The sequence below is a fragment of the Corvus brachyrhynchos genome, unplaced genomic scaffold (assembly GCF_000691975.1).
Source record: "Corvus brachyrhynchos isolate BGI_N302 unplaced genomic scaffold, ASM69197v1 scaffold346, whole genome shotgun sequence".
Classification (NCBI taxonomy): domain Eukaryota; kingdom Metazoa; phylum Chordata; class Aves; order Passeriformes; family Corvidae; genus Corvus; species Corvus brachyrhynchos.
The window spans coordinates 175,196-186,110 of NW_008238644.1; the positions used below are offsets into that span (position 1 = coordinate 175,196).

At 40.6% G+C, this 10,915-nt stretch overlaps 1 protein-coding gene across 1 annotated transcript in view; it reads right to left on the bottom strand.

The window, feature by feature from the left end:
• Positions 1–4,754: 4,754 nt before the first annotated feature.
• The window catches only part of VMA21 (VMA21 vacuolar H+-ATPase homolog (S. cerevisiae)), a 6,809-nt gene continuing 648 nt past the window's right edge, over positions 4,755–10,915 (bottom strand). The window contains exons 2-4 of the mRNA XM_017737482.1: positions 10,652–10,734; positions 9,344–9,453; positions 4,755–7,884 (exon numbers count right to left, since the gene is read on the bottom strand). Coding sequence (XP_017592971.1) covers positions 7,742–7,884; positions 9,344–9,453; positions 10,652–10,734 — 336 coding nt within the window. The 3' untranslated portion in view covers positions 4,755–7,741. The remainder of the gene's footprint in view (positions 7,885–9,343; positions 9,454–10,651; positions 10,735–10,915) is intronic.

Genomic DNA, 10,915 nt, shown 5'->3' on the forward strand with positions numbered 1-10,915 from the left:
GGTTTTATCCAAAAGCTCCTTTTTTGGCTAAAGCAGCTTAAATTTGTACCAAGTCTTAATAGCCTAGTTTAAAGCAGAATTTTTTTCCTGAGGAAATATTACAGACAGATTGTGTTTTTCAAAGACTGTTAAGAGTAAATGATGGCTTTATACTGATTTCCCAGTGCTAGGAATGCAAATGAGAAAAAGAAGAGTCAGTTGATATCCTGTTACTGATGGATAGTCTTCTTACCCATCCAAACCATAGCAGTCCTGGCACAGTTACCTCCAATACCTCATTTTCTGCATTTCAATTATCATCTGATTTGGGACCAGTCCTTGTTAATTCTCCAAAAGCCAGGATTGCAGGCAAGGGCACTTCCCTTACAGTGTAAAGCCTCACCTGCTCTTCACAGGAATCTGGAGCACACTGGCTTCTACAAACACATCAATTCCTCTTACTGGTCAATCAGTCTGTACAGGAATCTCTGAGAGGAGCAAACTGCCAAGTTTGAACTGAAAGAAAACTGTCTTGTCAGAATTCAAGGAGACAACACAAAATAAATTACTCTGTCAGCTTTACTGGTCAATCAGTTCATGTGTTATATCCATATACAGATGTGATCAACTGAACTCATGCTTATGTAATTCGACACATTATTGCATTGTTTCCTCTTTAACTGACTAGAACTGTACCAAATTTGTTCTGGTGCTCTGCAGAATTACTGGCTGAGATGAATTACCTGTTTGCTTTTTGAACAAAGTCCATAAAAAACATGCAAAAATCATTTATCCCATCAAATTGCAATTTGGACCCTGCAGTTAGAGCACAGCTGACCTGTGGTAGAAAGTTCACAAGCCACGCAGCTCTGCTTCCAAATTAATCTCTTGCATAAGCTTGATATAAAGCAAACACAGCATTTTGGCATGGGCAGGCATCTTGAAGAGCCGCATCCATCATATATTCCTGAGAGGGTCTCTTAAGATTTCCTTACCAAAAGGCTCAGTGTAGCTTTCTTTTAGGGCTGGAGAAGTGAAAGCACCCTGGATCCCACTGCCAATGCTACTCAGTGCACTTACATGTCCTCAAGTCCTGTAATATGCTTAAATAAAACATTTGACTGCAGAGTTGGACTGTTCTGAACCTAATAAGCATTTGACAACACAGAAATGTGCTGCTATTTTGGTGTTGCTAATTGCACCTCCCAAAGGCCCATGACAGATAACTGATACAGGAATTGTCTACAAAACTGGAAACTATTTCCTCTTCATGCTTTAAGTATCGGAGCTGATAGAACAAACAACTCTGAAAATACATGGGTAGGAAAGCAAAATACCCACCAAGTGTTAAAAAAACCTTATCTCGCCTTACAAAGTTCAACAATCTTAACTAGGGATCACACGAGATATCACACTACAGGAAAGATTTGCTTCTATGGAAAGCACTTAACAAGGAGAGGTAAAGAGGAAGAAGTACTAAAAGGAGTAACTTGCTGCTGTCTGCAGAACTGTAACAGGTTAGAAATAAATGCTAGATAGCAATAAAGGAACTGGCTTAATGATCAGTCAGCCATTACCATATAGAAAAAGGCCATTATAATTCAAATATAAAACCCAAGGTCCAGTTTTCACTTAGTAAAAATGGGAGCTGCCTTGAAGCCCCTAAGCAATAAGGCCAGCAGAGGCACCTCTATTAAACACAGGATTTGGTGTCTACCCGTCTCAGGGATACTGGGCAAAACCTGCAGGTGATGAGCTACAGCCATTCCACATTTAAACACAGGTAGCTGCACCTAACACAAACAGCCATCAAAACAGTTCCAACACCCAAATCATCAGAATCACCTGTAGTTTGGATTTTTTGGTGAGGACATACTTTACTCTGAAGAAAAAAACATGGTATTGCAGACATAACACAAGTTTGTAAAGGAAACTATGCTCTATCATAATGCTTCACATTAAGAATCACCCAACACTTGCTAATTCTGTAGGAATTATTCTAGGAAGGGGCTCAAAGTGTGACATATGGTTTGAGAGCAAAGTGGATTCTTCCATCTTCTCTGTCAGACACAAAACCACCTACCCATCAAAGACTCATTCCCTTGAAATGAGCAGCATTCCAGCTGTGAAGACAAATTTCCAGTTGATCTCTAACATTAGCAGAACTGTATTAATGACTCAAGCATGCTAAGAGAAACTGCATCTTGAGGATGAAGAACTGCAAAGGTATTAAATGTCTTCTCCATGGTGCCTGAAGCATGGGCCCACACCCACAGCAGTGTTTGTTCTTAATCTCTGACTGCTATTAGTCTCACTCATAAATCATTCTTCAATTAAAACCAGTTTTAATTAATAACATACCCCCTGTGCCTATGCCCTGGGCCATTTCCACTAAAACTATTAAACCACAGTGTCTCATGTGCCAACTAAAAGCAGCAACAGCTTTTTTTGCAGGCCTGTGAGCAGTTTGTACTGTTTTAAGAGCACAGTTGCAGGTAAGCACCTCATCACCCCTCCAAACAGTGGGCACACAGGGGAATCATCTCAGCAAGAACATCCCGTCCAAAGCTGGTAGGACAAAAGGGTTGTGAAGTGTGACAGCAAACCAGCACCAAAAAAACTCCGTCCCAGGCATTCAGCCAGCCAGTCACCAAATTAACTACTCAATTTTCCTAGCTCTTCACCCTGGGCATCCTTCTCCACAAAGCTTCCCAGTCAGTATCCCCGCCTTTTGAAGCAGGACCTCGACTGGGTCTGTCTTGCGGTTTCAGAACTTGGAGACCAGCAGCTAAAAAAACTGCTTTCTACAGGAATCCACATGCATTTTCCCCATCCTTTTTCTTACTGCCTTAGGTTCAAACAGAGCTCAAGTCCCAAAAGTCTACCTCCATTTCCTGTCTTACAACTACAGCTCAGCATTGTCACACAACACTGTGTTTCACCTAACAAAGAGACTCAAGTTCTATGCCAATGGCTCAGAAATTCAGACACTGGTGTATCTTCAGATGAGAGAATGACTGTGGCGGCCCTGAATCATACAGCAATTTCTTCTTGCAAGCCCCATTCAAGCACCTGAGGGCCTCCTCTTACAGGGACACAATAAGCTCTGCTCCCTGTCAACTTCAAACAAACAGCTTCTGTGTCTCCCTTAAATGGACAATTGATTGGAGCTAATGAAACAATAGAATGGCAGTTGCTCTTTGGTATTTTTAAAGAAATATTTACACTCCAAGGGCTTGACCATGTCCTATGAGATGACTCAGAGTCAGTAACAATGCTGATTTGTGCAAGACAAAGTGAATAAATGTGTCCCAGATCTCACAGAGCAAAGCTGTAAACCTAAGAACAACTTTAGCTGGAAGTTTAAAATGGAATTAGCTCACTATTTTGTATGATTTACATTCAATATTTCAGACCAATGGTTCCACATAATCCCTTGAAAAACAGTGGAATAAACACTTCCAAACAAAACATACGGTGGCTCTGCCATCATATATCAAGCCATGCTAGCACATTCCAGCTCTCATCCCATCTCCCCGAGTCACTCCCTGGCTTCTCAGGACCCCTTTCTCCTCTTGCCCTATGGGCTGCACCCTACCTACATTTGTCATACTCAAAATATGGTGTTTTGTAATACGTGTGTGGCTCACTTGGTTATTTAAGGGCTCTTTGCTTTCCCATCTCTTACTCATCTGAACTATTACCAACCATACCCCTGCCTGAGGCTCTCAGCACACCCTGTCCAGCTGCACGGGCTGTCAGAAGCCTAAGCACAGTTTAACTACAGTAGTTACAGCAGGGTAAAACCCACCAAAACTGCAGTAACAGCAAACATTTTACTGTTCACCAATGCACTGAGAACATAATTTCTCGAGCACCACACCTTCCCCATGCCCTTCAGTGATCAGGTAGCAAAGCCTGCCCTCTAGTTTGTCATGCTGCTCTAGCAGCACGGCAAAACCACAGCCTCCAGCCTGCAATCAGCCTGAGTGTGAAAATAACACAGGAGCTTGGGCCTTCTGGAGGGTACGGTTGTCGTTTTTGTGTTTGGCTGTTTTCTTGGGGTATTGGTTTTTTCTTAATGTTGAGAGTTATTACTAGGTCCTTTCTTACAATGCAAGATACAGGTAGGCAGTGCTTTATTTTGTTTCAAGTGTACTGTAAAGACTGTTTCAAGTTCATGTACCTTAATCAGTGATAATTCCTGTTAACAGCATGATCACCACCATCACCATTTGCTCTGGAGACTTCTTACTCAGAGCTGGCAGTTAATAATGAGTTAAGTCGGCGTCCCTAAGCACAAACCAAAGCTGCTCACTCACCTGCACGATCTGTACCCACCACCACAGTGTCCTGCAGGCATTTAAAAAAACAGAGATGGCAAGTACAGAAGACAAAAAACTAATGAAAAGTCACTGATTTCCCACTTCTCAATTCCCCCACTGTCTATTCAGTCTTGGAATATGTTCTGGAAAATTTCTGCTACAATCTGTCTCAAGGTATTTGTTCACTGTGAGATACAATTGCTTGCTTTAGCTAAACTAATTGTCAACCCATGCAAACACATGATGGACCATTAAGTGAGAGGCAACTGTGAAGTACTGAAGCACTTACATAGACAGTTTTCCCAGCTGTCTTTTTAAGAGTTGTCTCAAATCCATTCCTAGTAGTAAAATTAACAAACTTACAGTACCACTTTACAGTACTACACTGTTAAAAGTTTTACATCACCATTCTATAGAAAATAAAAAAAATAAAACCAACAAGAATTCTGATTTGCTTACAACTTTTATCAGTTTACATGTGGTGTGTTTGACCCTGGTTGGGCACCAAATGCCCATCACAATCGTGCTATCACTCCCCTTTCTCAGATGCAGAGGGGAGCAAAAATGTAACAAAAGGCTCCTGCGTTGAGACAAGCACAGGCAGGTCATTCATCAATTACCATCACGGGAAAAAGAGACCTGGTTAGGGGAAATCTATTTATTACCCATCAAACCAGAGTAGGGTGATGCAAAATAAAACACCTTCACCCCAGCATTCCCTTCTTCCCAGGTTCAATTTTACTCCCAAGTTCTCTACCTCCCCCCCCCAGCGGCACAGAGGGGCAGGGAATGGGTGTTGCGCTCAGTTCTTCACATATTGTTCCTGCCCTCCTTCCTCCCCAGCAGAGTCCCTCACAAACTGCTCTAGTGTGGGTGCAGTCCTTCAGGAACAGACTGCTCCAGTGTGGGTCCCCACCGCTGGCAAGGAGGCAGGGAAGAGAATGCTCCCTGTGGACCTCCCTGGGCTGCAGGGGGACAATGCTTCACAGGCTGCTGTCATTGCACCCTTTACCTGAGGGGCTGTTCCCACTCAGAAGCGCAGAAACATCAAACCAGCACCTGGCTCTGGCTGTGAAGACTCAGGCGGTGCCTCTTTTCTCACCGGGAATGTTGTTGTGGATCAAAGCATTCTCTTCAAAGATCTTCCAATAGATGGATTAATGCTCAGCTCATTACCCCCAACTGCTGAGATATTAAGAGTGCCTGCACATACAGCAAAAGCCAAACTTGTCAGATTTTTGTAACTAAACAGTTATAATAAGGAGTTCTTTTCCCATTACTCCTAGGAAATTAACTTTGTGTCTAGGGATTCTGCTACATGAAACATGAAATAGACACAGCACAGGACCCAGCTAATAGAGCATGGCAGGTGTGTTCCCCTTGAAGTCAACATCTTTGACTTCTGTAACATTCATTTTTTCTCCCACTGTCTTCCAATACCAAACAAACTCCAACTTCTTTATTTCACAAGTGTTAACTCTTCCTTTATTCTCCACTTTAATTAAAAAAAAAAAAAAAAAAAAGCTAAGGTATTGAGCAGGGCTATATTTTTGCTTAAGCTGTATTCTACATGTGCAGTATTAAAGACATTATTCAAAAAGTGTTCAGCACACACAACATACACTTCATACACTGGAGAACAGGAAGCCAATACGCCCATGTACAAAGTGACTTTGCACTTCAAGTACTCTGAGATGATTCTCCAGTTTGCCAGCAGCAACCTGACAATGGGGCTCTGGATGGGAAAAGGTAACATGGCAGAAACAAAGTGTAAAAACTGACTTGCATTAGTGTGTCACGGTGCTTATGGACAGGGGTGGACAAGACAGGAATGAGGCTGGAGGACATAATTCTCAAGCCACTGGGCACAGATAACCAATTTTTGCCTCATTTATACTTAAGTTTTACCACAGACATGCAGCACCAAAACCATGCCAAGCCCTGTATTAAGGAAAAAACTTCCAAGAAAGGCTAAACGAATACGATAAACTGGAAAATTCAAATTAACAGAATGACCTCAAGCACAACAGCTTAACAACCATCATCAGGGTTAGGAAAGTTTTATGCCTTGCTGGACCTTTAGGAAAAATGTTTTAGCCGGAGATTAAAAAGCTTGCTAACAACAGCACAACAGTGGAATGGAATTCATGTTATCCTACAACACAAAAATCTCACTAAGGTTTGACTACAGGAAGTTCTATGCACAACCAAGGAAAAAAGAAAACAATCAACATATTGTATCATTTCACAGTGTACAAGTAAGTAGTTACAAAAAGATGTCAATTTTCCATGTGGTCACTTTTGTGTCCTCTGCTTCATAAAGGACACCATTTGCAGACAACTACAGCTTGTTTTCTCTTGCTTCTTCCCCTATCAGCCATTACAGCAGCTTATGACTGTTACTGACAGTGCTTTACCACAGGAAATCCAACTGCACACTTCAGCAAATAGCAAGGAGATACATACCTGAATAAAGACATACAAAAAAATATGCTATGCCCTTTCCTTTGCATCATCAGGATAAACTGCAGAAGAGGAGAAAGACGAGCAATGCGTAATACCTCAGTCCTCCCAAAAGAAAATTAAAGATTGAATTTTACACTGCAGTTAAAAATACATTTTAAAAAAAAATTGTACTTCACATTAGAAAGACATCACCTGAGTTTCTAAACAATTCTGCTTTTTAAATTATTTCTAAACTCAGATATAGATTAATTATGCCTATCCCACTGTGTCCATTTGGGCTGGGATAGAGGTAGTTTTCTTCATAATAGCTACCATGGGGCTATGGTTTGAATTTTTACTGAAAATCAACACACTTACTTGTGCAGCTTTTGCTTTATGTATTAAATTGTCTTTATCTCAACCCATGAGTTTTCTCGCTTTGCTTTCCTGATTCCCCCACTCATCCCACTGAGGGGTCAGAGTGAGTGAGCAGCTGCATGGTGCTCAATTGCTGGCTGGAGTTAAACCACAACACATATAAATCAGGAAAGTATTCACAGCAGAGTGAAATTCCATCTTTTCCACTGTAGCTGGATAGTAAGTAATGTAGCTTTTTAAGCAGCAATTTAATTCCTTGAAAATGTAATGCTTGCTTCATGCCAGTATTATTTTCAGAGCAAGCCAGAAAAATGCTAGGCATGGCAAAAGTAGCTACAGGAGTTTTCAAAACTATATAATTATTCCACTCTAATTGCAGGTGAAGGCCTCCTCAGCTCAACATAGTAGAAGCTGGCTAAAGAACAACTTCCATCACCATTACAGAAAACACCAGAACACAGTCAAGATGAGCACAAGTCTTATTTTAACCACAACTGAGGCATCAGCCTCCTCTTTGTGCATGTGTATTAGACATTTGGAAGAACGCTTTTCCTTCAGCTCACAAAAAAATCTGATTTACAGTCTCTGGACACCAGACACCAATGATCTTCATTTTAGTCCTGTTTGCCTTCTCGCCACTGCCGTGACCCCTCATTCCAGGCTACATAAACAAAGAGAGCAAGCACCACATGGACAGTGACTACAGCAACTATGGCAGCATAAAAATAGCTGTCTCTGTCAGACATTCCCAAGGAACCTGAGAAAACAAAGAAAGTAAAGAATATTAGTTATGAGCTAGGAACTCTGACATGGCAAGTCACAATTCTCCCTAAAGATTAAAGTTACGTTTACTCCTGTATCAAAAGTCTGAGCTCAAAACAATTCACAGGGAAGAATTCACCATGATAGTTAAAGGCCTTGAAACTATTTCTGGAACAAAGCAACACAGCAGTATTCAAGATTTAAGATTAAATATCCTAGATTTGATGTCAACAGCTTAGAGTTCTACAACATTCATTTTTTCTGTTAGTATCTTCCAGCACCAAACAAACCTCAACATCCTTTTTTCCTAAGTGTAACTCTCTTCCTGGGGCAGTAAAATGGGGGAGGGAAGTGGGAGGAAGAAGGGGGAGAATTCTATGATTAATTTGCAACTGAAACAATAGAAGAACAATCAAATTTAGAGGACTATTACCTTCTGTATTTAGACTGTAAAACAATAATGTCAGCAGTTAAGGTACATGAATGCACCTCAAATAAGCCTTCAAATATTAGAAGACCAACACTGAAATATTGTTTCCCTTAATTAATTTTAAATAAAACCAGCAAAGTCTCCCCAAAAGCAAACAAGCCCCACACATTACAGCACTCCAAAAACACCACCCTGCAAACACAAACTCAATCCTTTCAGTGTTGATGGATCTTGCCATTAACTGACACAGAAAAGTTAAAGCTCAGCTTGCTACACCTCAAAAAAAAAAGCTAAAAAGGATCTTGACTTCACAAGCTTTGAGCCTTCTATGTACTACATACAGCAGTACACACCAAACGAGAATTGTCTCAGAACAACTCAGTTACACACTCATAAACTGCTCTTAAAAGCAGCTGCTTTCTCCCCTTCTCCTCCCCACTTCTAAAGGAGATAACTTCCTAGAACTGCACGAGGTAAGTATTAAAGCCTTGTAGAATCAGGACTACAACACGGATGCTTGTTCAACAAACAGCCAAAAATCCCTCTTCCTTTTTTTTTTTAAATTAAAAGAAAGCTCTACAAGCAACCACATTCAATATCTGAAATCGCATATTTTGTTTAAATACACATGTGTTTCAAAAGGCAGAATATAAACCTCATAAACAACATTGTTCTGTCTCAAACATATGATTAGTTTACAATACCTGCAGGAAACATATCCCTGATGATTCTGACAAAAGTCTGCAGCAGGGTGGTATTAAATACCCCTTCGGTAAGGGGAACAATGCACCTCTGTACCGTGTAAACCATTGTATAACAAACAGCACATATTGGATTGCAGACAGGGCAGGTAAGGATATACTGACCCATTTATATGATTTTCTGTTCTAATTAGACATTAGAGGACCTTTTCTTTGTATACAGAAACAAATATTCAAAACAGGAAGAACAAAGATGCTATTAGAGGATTGTGCTTTTCCTCTATTTTTGTAATAATAATGCTAATTCGCAGAAACAGAATTACCTTCAAATACATAAGCCTTTGATGAAAAATATAGCCCAACAGGTAATGTAATCATTAGAGTTGTGAAGAACAGAAGCGTTCTTAAAGTTGATGTTAATGAACCCTCATTTCTGAAACAAATAAGAGAAGTTACACACAAAAGAAGATCACAACATATATGCCTGAAACAGGACAAGAACTTGTTCCAAACAGAAGCCAATTACTTTTCAAGAACTGAGTAACTGTATTGCTTAGAAGCAATAAAGACTTGGAGCATGCATTTGCTGGCTGCAACAAAAATGACACTATTCAAAACAATGTAATGATTCTGCCAGTCTAAGCTCACAAACAAAATTAAAAACAATCTTTAGATTTTTCCCTGTTACTGCTTTGCAAGCACTGTAACACTGGAGGGTTATATTAATATGTTTATCAGTGTATTACTGCATAATTATTAAATGCCTAGTATTAGTTTCACATGCATTTGTCATATGACAGTACTCTGCATTAAAACTTGCCAAGTTCCCTTTTTTTTTTAAAGTAACTACAAGTCCAGGAAAATGATGAATCCTGCAGGCTGGGATAGAAAGGGAAGTACATTGAATGAATTTAACAGCTTACTACTCCAAGTTCCTTTTTACTGGGTCTTGTTCTTCTACTTAAAAATAATTTCTCAGTTTTTAACTAAGAAAGCTGAAATAAGCGTAGCAACACTCAGAACATGCAGCCACTACACTAAAACTTTACCTTCACAGGCAAAGGTCTTCTAAACCTAGAAGACCTTTAGCAAGAAAGGGCTTATGAAGGTTTAAGTACTTGGTAGGGTGGGTCCCCCTGAACCTGATCTGCTAGAACAGGTTTTGTGTTTACAAAACACCACATACAGCTTGGTTTTGTGTGTGCTTCCACCAGTTCTCACTCACTCTGCCTGGCTGACTACCTTACTTTATGCTGAAGTGAACATGTAAGCCAGGCAATACTCTTCTGACTTTCAAAGACTGCCTGATTCAAGGACGTCCTTAGGGCGTTGAAACACAAGTATGTGTGTTTTTCTTTGGGAAAAAAAAAGTGGAAATGAAGAAAAAAAAAGATCTCATCCTCTGACAATTATGTGCAGCCATGCACAGCTTCTACTCTGCAGCCAACAGCAGTTTTTGCTGCTCATGCACTGCCATATATTTAGGCAGCATACTAGGTAGCTTAAAAAAAAGAAAAACATTCGAATTCTTTTCCTTTACTAGCGTTTGCCTGAAGGACTGTCAGGGTGGAGAGCATAACTGCATTCAAAATTTCCCTATGGAAATTAGAAACCATTCTATCAACACTTACCCATAGAAGAGTAAGATGACCTCCAGCTTATTACCGAAGTTAAAAACTCCACTGCTGACAAATACTTTTCTTACATTGACATACTCTCATCGCTCCCCTACGCAGCAAAAACCAACATTCGTGTATAAGCTCAGCCTAGCTCGGCGCGTTTCCCTGAGGGCCGGCAGCCCCCACGCACGGAACTCGGGGTGCCCCAGGGTTACGCAGCGTGACCAAGGCAAACCGGGGGCATCTTCCTCCACCCGCTCCAGCTTCTCCTGGCCC